Here is an 18,392-nt window from a genome sequence, read left to right as displayed (position 1 = left end):
CATCATCCCCCACGCTGCTGCACACAGGACCCTGCTCTCCATGAAAATATGTGCGGTAAAATACTGGATTCATTCAATTATTTGAGACTAATATAGATGCCAAGAAACCTATAATTGATCCAACTAATCCAACCCATAGCATTGGAATGACAATAACTGGCTTTCATTATAAATTATATAGCCCACTAAATTGATGGGAAGGCTCTCCCCAACACAATACATCAAAAGAGTTAAAATTAGGCTTCAGAATCAAAACTGTAATTTACCCAAGGCTTAGGAACAAAAAGACCACTCCCTCCTCCCCTTTGCTATTGTTCTACAGGACTGGGTGTCGAGCAGTGCACTTTACACCTTTAGGATTCCCAGAGGTAAGAGGCTGGGGGGCTGGGAGACAGAGGCGACCCGGAATCAAATGCTTGCATACTAATAGGTCTATTAGCATTGATCCACAGAGCGGCAAAGATAGCTAAGAGGCCAGAAAATGTGTGCTCAGTGGGTAGCAGATACCTGACAACCGCGAGTCGAAAGGACAGGAGAGAGAGAGAGAGAGAAAGGGCCTCCAAATGGTGGCTTTTCTAGAGTAGAATGAGAAACTGTCTCCTTTAAGGAGTGAATGGGGTGCTCGCAGCCAACCAGAGGCTTTGGGGCTGGGCCGGGCGGCAGCCCGTCTTCATTAGGGTCACGTACCATATGGCACAAATAAAATCTCGGAACCCCCGTAGGCACAGCCCCAAGGCACGCCTGGCCTTTGGGAGGCGAGGGCTTACCTTGTAGTTGCTTGAATCTCCCTTCCAGCTGGTTGTAGTTGTAAGGCACCTGCCCCGTGTAAGCTGGCGACAGCGGCCCCGAGATGCTAGATGTCCTCTGCAATTCCATTATGCCCGGCGTAACGCCCCGGCGGGCTGCACGCTGGAAATCCCGCTCCGGCCCCCTCCTACCCCCATCCAACACACAGCAGCTTCCGCACGGCTTGGCTCCCGGCCCCGCGAAAAGGGCTGGACCTTAAGCAAGCCCCATTCCGGTCTGAAAGTCCCGCAGGCAGATCTGATAGGAAGTTGGCTGCAGGAGAGTCCACCTTAGCCCGGCCGGGAGTTACCACTCAGGGATCTAATTCCTTATTGCTTTCCTTCCTTTTGTGGCTCTCGACTAGAAGCTTGAAATAAATTACCGAGGAGGAGCGGGAGGACGGAAGGAGGGAAGGAGGGAGCTGCAAATCCTACTTTAAAAAAATTTTAAAATATGGCCAATCCAAAGCGTGCCCCGGTCGCCGAGCCCAGGAGCTCGCGGGAGCAGTACACACACCTCCTCCTGGCTGCCCGCGGCGGCCGCCGGTTTGTAATTTAATCAGGAGCCACTCTCCGTGCGCTGGGCGGTGATGTCACCTGATTAGCATAACAGCATTGTAGAGGAAACGCAGGCTGTACCACGAGGAGGGGCGCGGGGGAGGCCGGCCGGCCGGCGGCCCCCCACCCACAGGCGGCCCCGGCGCGGTCCGCGCCGCCTCCTCCGCGCCGGAGCCGCCGACCCCCGGGCAGGGCCCAGGACGCGCCCGCCGCGGTGGTACCTTCCCAAACAAAGCTGCTGGAATTACAATCTTTTGTTGGGAGCCTCATGTAACGGAAAAGTCTCCGATTACTATCACATGAAAAGGAGGCGGCCCGGGAGGGTGCGGAGCCCCGCAGGTCCCCCGCCGGGCGGCTCGTCCACCGCTCTGCGTCTGCGGAGATAAGACGGCCACGCGGGCTGCGCACCTGGGCGCGCGCGGCGTCCCCACTGCGCGGGCGCCAACGACTCGGCGCCGGCGGGGCCGGCCACCGTGTCAGAGTGAGACACGGCCACTCTGGGCACTCCACGGCGAGGGGAGGTGTAAGTTCCGCGCACAGAAAAATCTCAACAGACTTCTGCGGCCCGCACAAGATGTTTGGCGGAAGGTGTGTAACACTGACTCTGTAAGACAACTCAATGCTAGATTTACGGGAGCACTGATTTGCAAGGCATTGTGGGAGAAAGGTACACAGGTAAACACCGCAAGGATCCCTGACCTGAGGAGTTTACGAAAGGATGGGGAGATAACAGAAATTACCCTCAAATCCTACTTTGATTTGTAAAATGAGTCTCCTGAACTTTTGGGTTCTTCAAGATATTAAAACACTCCTCCTTAATTTCTCCCCCCAATCTCAACCAGGAAAAAAAAATTTTTTTTTTAAATCTACAAAGAAAAGAACAGTGATCAAAATGTATTTGGGGGAAGTAACTGACCCTCGTTTTTTCTTCCCACCTTCCCCAACTAACTGCAGGCAGACAACAAATCACAAATTTGGCTTTTCCACGTGGAGCACTGAATAAAGTAATTTTGTTCCTAAGGGATTCCAATCTGCACTAAAGAGGTGGGCCTCCACTCCAGGATGACTTTAGTCCCCAGGGCACTTGTAATTCAAGCAACTGCATCCTGCCCCCAGCTAGAGTTAAAACAAACCTGAAGTCTAGTTAGCTGTTCAACTGAGCAACTCCCATTCCGAACATCTACAGCATAGGCTTTTAAATACAACTAGTGTCAACCTTTAGCTTTCGAAAGCCAGGGCCAGGATTTGAAGGCATTTCTCATCATCCAGAATGTAGAGTAATTTCTAAAGCCCTTTTAACCACCCACAGCTGCAATTCACAATGCTGACAGGAATGTGGCAAAAGGGGGGGGGGGGTTACTGGAAGAAGCAAAGGACTAGGATTCTGAAGACCTGAGTTTCTAGTCCTGGCCAAGGCTCTTAATCGCCTATGACCTTGGAAGAAACCCTGGATTCTTTCTAAACCTCTCTTGTCAGACAGGGATAATTAATGCCTACCTCTACAAGGTCAATGAGGGAATGATCATTCCATTCAAAACTAGGAGTGAATTTTTCAAAATACCCTTTGCATATTTCCCCCCATGTACCACATCAAAACTACAAAAAGGAGAATGGAGAATTTTCTCAATTAAGATCTTAATAGGACAGAACCTTCTTCACTGTTAAAATACAGTATATATTAATATTAAATTTAACTATTAAATATGAAGTTTTAAGTCTCTGAGTGTCCAGCTGTGGGCCAAGACAATGAGACGGGGTAGTGCTTGCCAATTTACAATGCTTTATTTTTAATCTTTAAGCCACTTAGTGAATAGAGTATGAGTCACCATTCTTGGAGTCTCCCTTTCAGCTCCCTCTGGTATGGGGAAGTAGGTGAAATAAGCTAATTAGCCGGGTTACTACTAGGTGATGGGGTTAGAGGCTGAGACTAATATAGCCAAAGTCAGTACTAAAGAGCAGACTCAGAACAAGCCAGGCAGAGTGAACACATGCCAAGTACTGGAAAGAAAGGTTTTGAGGGTGAGGAAGGGTTTACTAACCCTGCAGGGGCAGGGGTAAGAAGTGGGAATCTATTTGCTGTGATGGGCAGGGGAAGAGGAGGACACAACCCTGATGACTCATCTGGCCACCTCCAACTCAGCAGTGGGGAGGAGGTAAAGGAAGGCCAGAGGCACTCATTCTTTATTCCATTCGGTATTTACTGGACACCAACTGTGTGCAAGGTACATTGCCTAGTGGAGGCTTCAGAGATGACTGGGCAAGTTCCAGGCCAACAGAGATGGGACAAATATGCAAACAGTCCAACACCAGAGAAACAAACAGGGGCTAAAGGAGGGGGCTGCAAGAGTTCACAGGATAAGGGAGAAACAACTGCCTAGGAAGACAGCCAGAAACACCTCCATGAGGGCCTGGCATTATGACCAAACCTTGAAACACATGTAGATTAGCAACAGGCTGGGAGAGAGGGAAGCCTCCTCTCCTAGTGAGGGGTGGTTGGGAAATAGAGGCACCAAATGCACTGTCCCAGGAATAGCACGAGCAAGTGCTACCCTTTGACTGGAGCATGAGGGACGGTCAGGCAGGAGGGAGACCCTGAGGGAACTAAGCCTGGGCTGGAAACTACTGGAGACTTTTCAGCCTCAGGAGGGGATGCAATCTAGGTTGGGCTCTAGGGAAGAGTAATCTGCAGTGGTCAGTTAGAACGGGTAGAAAGGAGAGAAGCCAAAAGCAGCAAGGTCACTCAGGTGGTTACTGGAGTTCTTCAGGTCAAAGGACTAGTCAGTGTGAGGCAATAGGAACAAAAAGGAACAGACTGATGCAAGAGTTAATCCATAGGGCTCTGGTAACCAACAGTACGTGGGTGGGAGGTTCAAAGGCTAGGGTGATGGAAGACTCTGGGTTTTTTAGAGCTGGCTGCAGGCTGTAGGGAAGGATTGAACATTTCTTTCTGTATCTGAGTTACAGCACCAAGGGGTGACAGGTCCAGAAGCAGTCAAGGACGTGGAGCAGGAGCTCAAGGCTGAGGAGAGAGTCCCATGTACAGTGAGAGAGACTATAGTAGGCTTAAATCCGGGAAGGAAGGTAAGAGGCAAGTGGCTGGGCACAGAGCCCTGGGGAAGGCCAGGGTCTGTGAGGAAGAAGAAAATACAGTAGAGATACCAAAGAGCTACGGAATGACAATCCATGAGAAGAAAGAGATACTCAAGGAAGAAATGGGTTAGGATGGCATCATGTATTGGAAAAAGAAGAAGGAACCAGAAATCAGGGAATATGTGATCCAGTAGGTGAATGAGGAGTCAGTGCATAGTAAAAGCTAAAGTGAGGCTACAGGAATGAAAGAATGAGGAGCAAAGGGAAGAAGAGCAAGAAGGTAGAGGCAGTGAGTAGTGAACGGAGCAGGGGGAGGGGCTCCGGGCCCGGTCCAACTGAGCATATCCTCTGTGCAAAAGGTTTCAGCCCTGAGTTGCCACAGGTAGGGAAAGGCCAGTGGGAAAATGGCTCTAAGATATGGGTAGGGCAGCCATCTCTAGCCAAGAGGAGATACCCCTACCTTCAGAAGCAGGAGGGAAAGGACAGGGACATTGTAAGGAAGAAAAGAAATTTAAAGGAATTACCCAATTCTGACTTAAAGCAAGAGGCCAGGGGTCCTACCCACAGTTTATCTGTAGTACTTTAAGAAGAATCCTGGAGACAGGATTCTCTGTGGCAGAAACACAGAGAATGTGAAAGGGAACCTGAAGGGGAGCAAGACAGTTTTCAGAATGCTCAGTAGTCAACCAAGTTTTTAGAAACAGACTGTGTGATTTCAGCCTATTCCCTCGATGTTTTCTAATCTAAAAAATTGGGTCCCTCACCCAGGCCAGGGATATCAACACATGTGGCCAGCTAAGGGAAGCGGCTGTGCCTGCCTTCAAGCTGCACCAAGATTCTAAGGCATAATGACAAGTGGCCACAACTGACGGGCACCGTCAGCAATGGATCGAAGCACCTGGAACCCAGGCAACATGTATCCATCATCCTCGTGGTGCCAGATGGTAAAAGGTTACTTGCAGACAGCACAAATTAGGAATGCTGTGATCTGCTGAAAGGCCCCAGTCCAGAGTACTCGGGTTCACCCCTCTCCTGAGTGCCACAGAGAAGCGAGGTCATTGTATATGTGTCTAACCTTCACCAGGCCTCACCTGGAGATCAAACAGGTTGGAGTTTACGGTCATAAAAAATTCCTTCTGGCTCTAAATGTATTTATCAGGGATAAATAATCTCCCTTCTCTCCGAGACAATTGTTGTAGCCCCAATTATCACCAATCTCCATATAAACAGTAGGCCATAATAACAGTGTCACATTAGTCCAGCACTTTGGAATTTCCAAAATGCTTTCACATACATTTTCTCAAGTGACTAAACCTATGAGGTTGGTATTAGATCCATTTTGCAGATAAGGCAACTGAGATTCAGAGGTTCCATGCCTTGCTGTGGGCTCTATAGCTCATGAATGGCAAAGCCACACCTGGACCCCAGACTGACCAAGTTTAGCCCTGTTTATCCCATGTACTCTATTAGAGCATATTATCAGCTACTAATGGTTTGCAAGATTTTCAGAAAAAAACATAAAAAACTGGGTAAGTGGTATCAGGATACCTAAAACCCAAGTAAACCTCCACAGGAACTTCTGCAACACTTAGCTGGGTCAGGAACAGGCTCATTTTCTGCTATTCACATGGAAGTTGCTACTTTAAGGGTTCTCTTGTGAATGGGTGTTGTTTGGTCTTGTTTGGTTGGATTTTGTTCCTTTTCTCATACTTGGATCTATACACAAAGATTCATTATATGATTTACCATGTACCATGTGAATGGAAACACTAAGCTGAGATTAAGACTCTGTTTGTCCCAAGAGGCTTAATGAAGTCTGAGAGGTTAAAAAAAAAAGGGGAAAAAGAAAAAAGACAAACGCCTTCCCTGCATCACAGCAAGCTTGAAAGGGTAAACTATGGAGTGTTCATTTCCTGAACATCTAAACATCAGCAAGATTGCAATGCCTGGGAGGCGATGGCCAACATGCGAAGATGTGATGGGATGTGTACACATTCAAGGACTTGAAAAACCAACCCAAGAGCTGGGAAAGAAGTGGTGGGAACAGGGAAGGATAGAACACAACAAAGTTTCACATAAAAAGTGTTTGGCCAAATTCTCTGCCCTTTCCGGATCTGCCTTTCCTTCATCTGGACAACAGCTGGACGACCACAGCCATTTTCTCCTAAGCGTTTCTTTATAGGAAACCAAAATAATATTATTAAAATAATCCTCTTCCACTGGTGTGGCCAGATAGAGAAGCAGGCTCCAAATCATGCCAGTGCATTTATGCTCCCTGGAGCTGAAGCTTATGTGATCTGTCTCATGTCTCTGGCCCACCCACCTCCTTCTCCAACCAGCCTCCTGCCCACTGGTTGCAGTCTTGAATCCTTACCTTGCCCATTCTTTTTCTGCCTCCCCTCTACTGTACAATGCCCCAAGAGCCTCCCACCCCCTAACTACCTAGTTACCACTGTCCTTCTCCCACAGCCTGCCTCAGTATGTATATTCTCAAAAACCCATCCCTAATTACGCAAAGGGAACTGCCCTACATACCAGAAAGCTCAACCAACTAACCAAGCATACCGCCATGAAATCCAGTCATAAACAGAAAACAGAACTACCTGGAACCTTCTTCCCCTGCCCTCCCTTTTCAGGTACAATTTTCAACAAGACCCACCATCAGAACACATCTCTGACACTAGTGTTTCTGTTCACTGCTAGCTGCCAGCCACCCTTCCAGAACGTCTCCTTTCTTCCCAGTGGCCCCGCTCACACAGGGCCCACAGCCTGGGCAGCCAGAAGCAGTCAGCAACATGTCCTCATGACCACGCGGCTCCTGACGATCGGGCCTAGACCACTGCTCTGCTTCCTCCCAGAGCATCACCCGCGGAGCACTGGGGTCAGAGTTTAGAGGAGTAAAAAGTTGTCTTAAAACTGACGTGGAATCTGGGAATCTGGCTCTGCTACTTTCTAACTCTGTGATTCCCTGAGCCTGACATGTTGGCACAACAATGGGACCAGCTTCATAGGGTTGTTGTGTAACTGAGATAAACGTTTAGAAAAGAGACATGTAGGGAAGACAGCCACACTGTGCAGCTAGGATTACCTGTCTTCAAACTCCTCACAGAGGAAATTTCAAAAACTAGTTCTCCCCCCACCTTAGACCACCAAGGAGGATGTTGTGGGATTCCTGTGGAATCACTGACCCAGGCCAGGGACTGGAGCGGGTACCCCTCTTGATCTCTAAACAAGGGCAGTTCAAATGGCAAGACCAGTCCACTACCTGGTAGGTGCTCGCAAACCCCATTTCCTTCTCAGTCACTCACCCCTTTTTACACTGGGAAACATATTCAAAATCATATTTTGTAATAAAAATAAAGCAGTAACACTTCAGAGATAACAAGAACACAATATTCACTATGAAACAAGGGCCTATATTTTTACAAAGGCCAGTGTTTATTTGCGGTGGGCTATCAGATTTGATAGTTCAGGAATTAGAACGCCTATACAAAAAAATTAAAGGGAAGACTAAAGGTATTTTTCCTCTACAGCATTTGCTATCTTTGTTCTTTAGAGGATACAGATTTTTTTCTCCTCTCTATCTCCTATATACACACATACACACGGATACCTTCTACAAAATTATCTGGTTACATTGTTGCATCTGAAATACCAGGGCAATTTAATTCCCATTTATATGTTTTTTCTGTTTCTTGTTTAGCTGGTCACAGCAGAATTGAATACAAAGTACCTGACATCTCTGCTGAGAAGGAGAAAAATGGCAAATTATACTCAGTAACAAGTACCCAAGGTCCTGGGGAAGGAATGCAGTTTATTGAATCTTCTACCCCGCCAAACCTTATCCTTGCATTCTTATCGCATCTGTTATCTGCACATGCAAAGCGTCCCTGTATGGGCAAAAGAATGCCCCAGTCCAGAGGCCCCACCTTTGGCAAACAGGTGTTGCTATGCCTGTGAATATAACACCAGCCAGAGCCAAGACTGGGCTTCTCTGCTACAGGCACAGTGGTTCAAAGGAAAAGAACATCCAAGGAATGCAGCTGGGGCCAGGCCTGCTCTTGCCCAGAATGTTTAGTTCTGCTTTCCACCTCCCAACATGGAGAGAGAAGGCTGACACACACAGTTGTTCACAGCCATTGGGCCAGAGTTTTACAAGGAAGCAGATGGGACAGTGAGAAGATGCTGTTTCCTGGTGGCACAGCTCATGGGAAAAAACTGGTAGAGAGGAGATGCAAATCTGTTCTCTGTGAAAATAGGCCTCTGGACCCTGCCCTCAGGTTTTTTCATACCCACGTTACCTTTTCCAGAAGCTTGCCACAGACTGGCTATAATGAGAAAGGGTGAGAAGAGCAGATTAAACAGGCCCCCAGAGGGGGGAGAAAGAAGAGGGAGGTGAGGGAGGCAAACCTCATCATCAAGGCACAGGCCCCATACCTCTTGGTTCACAGAAAGTCAAAGTCAATGCACCTACATGTGCTTGGGCCCTTCTGGGAACACAGGCCACACTGGAGGGACCCACAAAGTTATAAGAAATGATTTCTTCTGTGCAGACACTTTCAACCTAGCTGAGAAAATAGGTCAGACAAATAGGCAGACTAACGGGAACACGGACACATACACACACACACAGTAGCATGTAACAAATGAAGAACAGGGACAGTAACAGAAAGTACCATTCCAAATGGATCAACAACAGCACCTCTCTACTTGGCTGAGATAAAAACAGAGCAGAGTGGGGTTTCTCCCACACAAACACTCTCTGGGGCTCTACTGTCCTATCTGCGATTTTAATGTGGCTCCTAGCCAAATCCCTGCCAACAAGTGCCACAGCAACAGGAGAGTGTAGGTCATTATATTTGTTAATTAGGGGTGGGGGTATTGTTTCTTCCTCTTTGAAACACAGGTCCCAACTACCCAGCTGTAGGACTATGGAACATGGTGTGCGGCCCTGGCATGTTCAAATGTGAAATATTTTAAGGGTGCAGTCATTTCTTCCTCCTCAGCACCTGAGTTTCTGCCAATCTCTCGGTGAGATAACACAGCCTCCTTCCCACAAGACTTCGCTAGGCAGCCACTCGCTGGGCACAGGCCCTGAATAATTCATGCTCAGCCCGGTCACTCAGGAGCACCAAGGCCCGCCAGCTGCCATTAGCTGGAAGGCCGGCTCCAGACTTACTGTAGAAGAATTACCAACTATCAGCTCCCTTGGAGACCTTCTATAGAGAAACCAACCACTCTTCCCACTTTTCTTCTCCCCATTTTTAACTAGGTACATTCCCACCAGATCCGAGTGTAACTTTTACTCTAAAAAAGACAGATGCCAGTACCAATGGCTTAAAGAGAAAGTGACGCCCTCCAACAAAAGCACAGTCGGGGTGTCACTTCCCCACTAGGGACACTGAGAGGACGTGGGGAAAAGACCAGACACTATGCCTGACACGAAAGATGCTCAACAGATGCCCAGTCCTCGTCCTTCCTCCTCCTTGTCCCTCTGCTCTGGCCAAGCCTGATCCACATCCCGCCACCGGTTTTGGCCTTTCCACCCATCCACGCCTCTGCTCTGAGTGCTCCCCTCTCCTCTGCCGAAAGTCCATCCATCCTTTAAGCCAAGCCCCAAACGTCCCTCCTCCAGAATGATTTCCCGGATTATCCCAGCTGACATCTCTGCTCCTTCTCAGAAACCCTACACCTGTCCCGTCAGCCCCCCTTGCCTGGCACCTACTGTGCCCAGCCCTGGAGTATTGCTTTTCTTGTGCACCAGTCTTATCAGCCTAATTAAAATAATGGAAGGGGCACCAGTTGCGGACTTGAGAGAAGTGAAAAATGGGACTCCAGTTTCCGCTTTTGTCTCTGACCGGCCTCATGACCCAGAGCTGGTCCCGTGGCTTCTGGGATTTTCTCCCTAAAAACCACGGGATCTAAAACCCAAGAAAAGCCTCTGGATAGATGGCTGTGAGAAATACACCACAACCCGTTTTCAGGCAGATGCAAGTCTTGGGTAACCTTCACTCTACATCCCCAAGCCCAGTATCCACCGCAAAGCAGCTGTTCAAAAACAACTCTGCAGTTTCAGAAGCCTGAACAGATTAAAGTCTCCATGGGGGAGCTGGCACCCATCAGAGGACTGCAGAACCTACTCCACACCACGTGACAACCCTTGGTCTACACGTTAATCCCTCACAAAAAGAAGATGCAAGTTCCAACGCCCACAGGTGTCCAGAAGGTCCCTTCCAAAATTTCCCCACCCAAGCCAACCACTTCATTTACAGATCAGGACAATGAGGCACACAGAGGCATGCCCAGAGATACAGAGTAAGTTACCGCAGGCCCGAAATTATTAAACGGGCCTTCTGGATTCCTGCTGCCTTTTATTTCTAGGGCAAACCAGGAGCTGAGGACAGAGGGAGTGGCAGCATTTCTGTTAGAGAGGTGGGTTCAGGGCTCAAAAATCAGGAAAAGCTCATCTTCGCCCCCTCTCACCTTCCAGCTTCCAACACCCAGGTGAAGCCAACAGACTCCTACTAGGTGGCAGATGATGTTTATTTTCCACATTCTCTGATGTCCAGCATGTCCAGCATGTCCCAGGACAGACAGAATGAAAACCCAGAGCCTGGCACGAACAGCTACCATCCTGCCTCACAGACCAACATAGTATCAAACACACTGCCGGCCTCAGGAAACTCTCACTTCCCTGCACTGGGCTTTTCCTTATAATTCTTTGGATGTTCTGAGGGAAGAGTTATTTAGAAGGCATTTTTAAAAAACATCTAACAGATGGATTCATTGATTTTAACTAGAATTTTAATGACAGGTAAGCAGTCAAGAGAGCTGAGAGAGAGACAAGGTTCTTTTCTGAAACCGGACACGTTCATCTCCAAGCACCTCTCCACTCACCTTTTACCACCATTTCTACCATCCTCCTAATTACCATCTAACCAGGAAAAAAACATAAATTGTGGCCACGATGGTGCCTTTCTCCACTACACCTCATTTTTATAACATAATAAAAGCTTCAGTGAAGAATGTAGAGAAATCGGAATGGTGGTGCACTGCTGGTAGGAACATAAATCAGAGCAGCTGCTGTGGAAAATGGCACGGAGGCTCCTCAGAAAATTAAAAATAGAATTACATATGCTGCAGCAGTCCCACTTCTAGGTATACATCCCCCCACCCAAAACCTGAAAGCAGGATCGCCAAGAGACACCTGCCTATGTCCACTGCAGCATTTTTCACAAGAGCTGAGCAGTGGAAACAACCCAAATGTCCACTGATGAATGCACAATGTGACATAAACACACAAAAGAATATTATTCAGCCTTAAAAAAGAAGGCCATCCTGTCTCATGCCACAACATGCATGAACCTGAAGGACATCATGCTAAGTAATTGCGAGGATGTCATGAAGAAAGCCAGTCAGAGAAAGACAAGTACTATATGATTCCACTTAATACAGTATCGAGAGTAGTGAAACTCCTGAAAACAGGAGAACGGAGGCTGCCAGGAACTGAGGAGAGGGTGACGTGGTGGGGGAGGGGGGATTAAGATGGTAAATTTTATGTGTTTTTTACAATTAGAAATAACTTTTTTTTTAAAAACCACTTTACTAAAGAGTCGGGGAATGTAGTACCAGGCATGGGGACAAGCAGCAGGTGTAGAGCTATGTGGTCTTTGTCTGGGACTCTGAAGCTCAAATATTCTCAGATGCTATCGACCAGCACACTGATCCCTCCAAGCCCACTCTTCAACCCTTAAGAAAAAAAAAAACTTTACGGGAATCTGGTCAACTCTCATTTTTATATGTATTTTTTTAAAGTCTGAATAAATTAGTTATTGATTCCAAGCTGGATCCAAGCCACACATCTGTGCACAGCACTGTGGTAACCTCAATTTACCAGTTACCACTGGGGTCAGGCCTTAGCATCTCCACAAGTCCAACCTCCTTGACTTTGTTCAAAAACGTCGTTTTTCCAGTCAGCATCTCTGAGACTGAACCCCCAAAACACAGAAACAATCAACTGGCAGCTTAGGAACAGTGAGTAGCAACACATCATAGTTAAGCAGGAGTGTGTACACTGGCACAATTTGGGTGTGTGTATGTGTGTGCATGCGCGTGTACACATGGGCCCACATGTGCACAGGACCACCTTGGTGGATATTAAATAGATAAGTTTTCCTTACTGCTAAGGTTTTATGATACTCTGGTGTCAACTACCCTGCAATACTTGTATCTGCCCACCCAGCTAGAGAATACTGATGGCCTGTCAAGTGTGGGCACATACACAGTTCTCTGTCAAGAGTAACTTTAGTGTAGGGGCACCTGCCTGGCTCTGTCAGTGGAGCATGGGACTCTGGATCTCAGGGTTCTGAGTTTGAGCCCCATATTGTGGGTGGAGATTACTTAATAAATAAAAGTTTAAAAAAATAATAATTTTAGTGTAGTAAGGGTTCGTGAACCAAGAGACCAAGATTCTTACTGTTCAAAATGTCCTTCTATCCTGCCTATTAGGTGATGAAAGGGCAAATGGCAAAAATCATTACACAGGAAAGGGGTCTGTAATTTGAAGCAATTCTAATCAAAGATCTGGTACCACCCTGTAAGAATCTGCATTTCTGACTCATCAAACATAAAAAGGTACCAGGAAATTAACAAGCGCCTAGGACTTCAGTCTGAGTCACATAGCATTTCTTACTTCCTCGAGAAGGACAAAGGTTGCTATCATCCCTATACCCATGCACAGTTTACTTCTCACTGTATACACAGAAACCACCAGGAAAAGAGGCCAAAACTCACCTTGGTAACAAGAGGATGTTGGCCAGCTAACTGCCCAGGAGCTCAAACACAATCTTAGAGGTTTAAGATTCTGCAAATGAGGGAAGTGAGGCTGGGAGTTATTTCTCTCCTGTCTCCACTAGTGAGGCCCAGCAGCACCCAGATGTCCTGGCAGCAGTAACAGTACCCGCAATGGCCTGCTATCTGAGGCCACTTCTGTAAATACCATAAAAAAGCTCTGGGACCCAGGGTCACCTGGCTGACTCAGTTGGGAGAGCACATAATTCTTGATCTTAGGGTAGTGAGTTCAAGTCCCACACTGGGTACAGCGTTTACTTTAAGTGAATGAATGAACAAACATTTTGAAACTTTGTGACCTAAAAAAAGTTTTCCCAGGACGCCTGGGTGACTCAGTCGGGTAAGCATCTGAATTTGACTCAGGTCATGATACCGGGTTCCTGGGATCAAGTTCTGCATCAGGCTTCCTGCTAAGCGGGGAGCCAGCTTCTCCCTCTGCCTGTTCTGCCTGCTGCTTCCCCGCTTGTGCTCACTTAGTCTCTCACAGATAAATAAATAAAATCTTTAAAAAAAATTTTTTTCCCTAGATAGTAGGCATGTCACATTAAGTGCCCAGCTAATATCTATCACTTGGTAGGGTCATTGGGTACCTTCACTTATTTAATTTTAATTCTTCCCAAAAATGAAAAAAAAAAAAAAAATCCACTTGTTTTGTTCAGGTTATACAAGCCACCAATAGTCATTTCTAGGATTAAGTGTGTATTTCCATATCATATAAGAAAGATAATTCACTCTGTTTCTTTTTAATATACATTTAACACAGGTAAACGTTTGGCCTTATTTTTTTATAGATAGGTCACTTAGGCCTCCCTTTTTAAAGTGGTCACATTTCGCTTGTGCTTGACCCAAACAAAAAGGAAAAAAAAAAAACCAACAAAAAAACCTCTTTAAAATACCAGATTCCTAACTCTGCTTTCCAGTTAAGTATAGGTAATGTGCGTCCTGCTGGGAAAAGTTTTAAAACAAGTTCAATCACCACTGATGTCACAACTGAGTATTCATTACTTAAAACCAAAACACAAACTGTGCTCTAATTTCTGTTCCTCCAACAGTTCTCATCTTCTGACTTTACTCAAGGGATCTCGGTCTTACTCAGGATTCTCTGATATGGAATAACTGCAGGGAGAGGTACAAGATTGTCCCCCCATGAAATAAAGGGTATTCAGAGACCTACAAATACTTACTCAAAGGAGAAGAATTTCGAGTAGAGTTAGCAAAGGCAGGCCAGGGGAGCCTGGGTGGCTCAGTGGGTTAAAGCCTCTGCCTTTGGCTCTGGTCATGATCCCAGGGTCCTGAGATCAAGCCCCGCATCTGGCTCTCTGCTCAGCAGGGAGCCTGGTTCCCCACCCCCCTCTCTGCCTACTTGTGATCTCTATCTGTCAAATAAATAAATAAATAAATCTTTTAAAAAAGAAAAGAAAAGGCAGGCCAAAGACAGGCCTCAGAGGCTTTCAATTACTGCCCTGGACCTCAGAAGCCTCTGACTTTTATTAGCACTAAAGCAGGCAGGCTGGGGCAAATAACAACCCAGTTCAGAAAACCTCAGATTGCAGGCTGTACAATAGGGGCTAATGCCCCCTACTAAAGACTGTTGTTAACATTATAGTAATATTTTTATAATCTTCTCCAAGATGAAAGTGGTACACAAATCTTACGTATTATAAATAATCCCACTGAAAATCTAGTAATATTTCTTCTTTATTATCCCCTGATACCAAACTACAGCTGTCTCAACAAGGAGGAACATGCAGGAAAGCTAAATAACCCCCAGGAAAGACCAGCCCTCTTCCAGTCCCAGCCAGCCTGTTCAACTAGGATTTTCTGCTAAGCATGTCTCTCTTCCTCCAAGAAACATAGGTCTCTCACTCCTATCTCTCTCTCTCCCTCTCTCTCTCTCTCCCTCTTCTCTCCCTCCCTCCCATCTCAGCTATTTGCAGGGGGATGTTGAGGTGGGGAGTAACTTCTTAACCTCCATTCCAAGAAAAGTTTTTAAAATATTTTTTACTGCACTTTCCCCTGAATCATTCTCTTAGTAAATGTTTAGAGTTATGATCATCTTAATGAGGACAGTATAAACGAAAAACGTAAAACAGGTCATGTAAGAGAAGATGCAAATGCACAGAACATAACAGGTTTTGTTTAGTTTTTTTTTTTTTAATTAAAAAAAAGGACATCTTTTTCAGGGCTTTTCCTGCCCCGCCCCCCAGAAGGCCTGAGGGTCACACATGCCCTCTAAACACCACAGCGACCAGCCACAGTTCACCACTGTCTGTAGGCCACCAGAACATGTGCCCTTTGAATGGTCCTGCTTTCCCACCTTGCCTTCTCCTCTTCCACCTTTACATTACATTAATGTAATCTTTCTCAATATGGAAGGCCTCCTTTCAGGTGGAGAGAAGAGCCCTCTCTTCAGAGGTTTCTTTTTTTTTTTTTTTAGGGAGAGCAAGCCGATGGGGGAGGGGCAGAGGGAGAGAAAGAATCCCAAGCAGTCTCCACGCAGTGTGAAGCCAATTGCCTGGTCTGATCTCCCAACCCTGATCATAACCTGAGCTGAAATCAAGAGTGGGACACTTACCCGACTGAGCCACCCAGGTGCCCCCAGTTTTATTCTCATGTGAAATGTTGTATTTAACACTTCACATACATGCCTACTGTGTGCAGACGCAGAGCCGGGTACCCTCCACATTATTATAAGATCTCTCAACAATCCCACAAGGTGGACTTTTTGACTCGCATCCTATAGAACTTGCTCACCATTTTATAGCTGGCAAGTGGTAGAACAGGGATTTAATCTTGGGCCCGAGGCCTCTAAAGCCATTCTTCCTTTCTCAGCAGCAGTCCTGAGGTAGATAGTCTTGGATGGCTGAATGCAGACCCCTGGAACACTGGGTGTCAGGCCCTAGGGGGACCTCCAAACACATATCCAGAGAGGCAGCCTGAGCGAGCCTTGGAGCCCATATAGTTTCCAAATGCTGGAAAGAATGCAGACTAATCTGAGGTAAGGAAAACGTGATATAATTCGGAAAATTGGAGGCCATGTAATAGAGGAGGGAAAAAAAAAACAACAAAAGAAACAGTGGCCTGCTTTGCAGATTCATGACCAACATACCCGACACAACCCTCACCTACCCCAAGCATCTGGCAACCAAAAGAAAAACTTGGCATGAGGCTTTTATATACATAACCAAAACCAAACTCATGTTCTTCCCTCCCGTTCCCAGGCTCTACAGCCCACTGGAGAGCAAGTCCTCAGGATTCTACCTCAACAGTTAATGTCCTTGCTCTCTCAAGCCCTTTGCCACTGCCCCAGTTTCAGGGCTTCCTACTCGTCTCTTCCCAGGACAAACATGACCTTCTCCTAAGATGGCTCCCTCCAGCCACCTCCCAAGCCATCCTCCACGGGGTCCCCAGAGGACTCCTCCGGATACAGAAGTCCAGTGCTGTCGGCAGTTCTCAGGTTAGGTCACCTAAGGGGGGCTCCAGGGGGTAGAAATCTAGGGGAGAGCCCTTGGGTCTCCCGTATGACAGGCTATTCAGGTTGGCTCCAAATTTGCCATTTAACATAATGAGGTAACAAATTAAATTCCATTTCAAAATACAAATTCTCCTCAACTACATGTTGGAAACCACTGGCCAAAAGGATAAAAGCTGAACTCCTCAGCATGGCCTTCAAGGCCCTCCTTGTCTGCGCGTTGAGTTTTACTCAAGCTCCTTCAGCACTTCCGCACGTGGTTCCCTGACAGGGCACGTGCCACGCCATTCATGGCATCATTTGCTCAGCCTAAAACTCCCTCCCACCCACTGATGCTGCCTCTCCTGTGAGAAGTGAGAATCTTCTCTGCTGACCACAGACTCGTGTTCATTTCATCACCTATCTCTGTATTTCTAATATTAATCCCAGTACCTAGTAGGAGCTCAATAAAATTTCACTTAGTCATTCACTAATAAATGAATAAAACAAAAAATCAAATACCACCTTACTCATTTAATAATCACGATTCACACAGCTTAAAAACAGGCTGCTTTGATGTCCTTTTAATGCACCTGCTACCACAGGATTTCCTGTTAAAAACTCTAATTAGTAGATCAATAGTAGCATTTAAAAAAAAATGTAAGAGAATAGAAAACATCATAGCATCTCATGTATTCAAGTTCAGCATTATGTTGTGAAACCTAAATGTGGGTGAATACATAAGCGCACCCATATACATTAATTTTTGTGTGTACTGATCACTATGTAAAATATAATTCCTACTGATAGTATGCTCAAATTTTTTTCTGTCAAAATCTTAAGTCAGTTATAGACTGGATCAACATGATCAGTCTGAGTCTTCTGTTCAGTTTAAAAAACAAAGAAACGTCATCTTCTCTGATAAAATTCAGTTCAGACAATAATGCTGTTAATTACCAATTAAAATGGCTCCCTGAATGTGAGGGGGAGCTGAAAAAAAAAAAAAGGATCTTCGTGTGGGCACACCTGAAGATTACACCTGATTAAATGCACAAAGGCATCTACACAAGCACACCTGTTAATTCAGTGCTGTGGGTTTTGGGTTTCAAATTAGTATCAAGTATATCCTCAGCCTTGCCTCCTCTCCATCCTGTATTTCTCAAGGCAGTCTTGAATACCTCTACATTATTTACAAGCATCCCTTCTAACACTGGCCTTCCCTCAAATGCTTGGAGACAACTCCATGGATCATGTGTGTAGGGGCTCAGGGAAGAAGCTGTGAGAACACACTAATCCTCTGTAGAGGGACCAGTTTCAGGTATAAAGTTTTGTGTTTTCATCATAGGGACGTATGACAGGCTAACTGATTTGGTCTGCAAACTCATTTCTCTAAGATCAGCTCCAGGACTGTCAACCCATGGAACTGTCAAATCCATCTCAAAAAAGGTAAAAATCGACCAAGGGCCAAGTGGGCTTAATGACACACTGCCAGTTCCGCAGAAACGGGCTGGAGAGCTTTGTTGTTGTCAACCTAAGAAGAAAAGGCTTAAATTAAACACTGGTTAAAAAAACAACGGCAAGAGCACTCTAGTCCATGGGTAGCCTAGTCTGAGGAATGAGTGGCCTTTGGCCGTCATAGTGAAATAAAAGTATTCTAG

The 18,392-nt window shown here is 46.3% G+C and overlaps 1 protein-coding gene across 4 annotated transcripts in view; it reads right to left on the bottom strand.

Annotated features, from left to right (window-relative positions):
* Positions 1 to 18,392, bottom strand: part of SPTBN1 (spectrin beta, non-erythrocytic 1) — a 197,404-nt gene that overhangs the window by 109,341 nt on the left and 69,671 nt on the right. Inside the window, exon 1 of one of the 4 annotated variants that reach the window (XM_044263962.1) lies at positions 768 to 1,287. The exons of 2 other annotated variants lie outside the window; for them this stretch is intronic. In XM_044263962.1, the coding sequence (XP_044119897.1) occupies positions 768 to 876 (109 nt within the window). In that variant the 5' untranslated portion in view covers positions 877 to 1,287. Of the gene's footprint in view, positions 1 to 767; positions 1,288 to 18,392 lie in introns of those variants that run through there. One more of the 4 variants, XM_044263959.1, reaches the window with a different exon arrangement.

Source organism: Neovison vison, chromosome 8, assembly GCF_020171115.1.
Source record: "Neovison vison isolate M4711 chromosome 8, ASM_NN_V1, whole genome shotgun sequence".
Taxonomy (NCBI): domain Eukaryota; kingdom Metazoa; phylum Chordata; class Mammalia; order Carnivora; family Mustelidae; genus Neogale; species Neogale vison.
The sequence above is the reverse complement of the archived record's forward strand: the minus strand, read 5'-3'. Positions and strand labels throughout refer to the sequence as shown.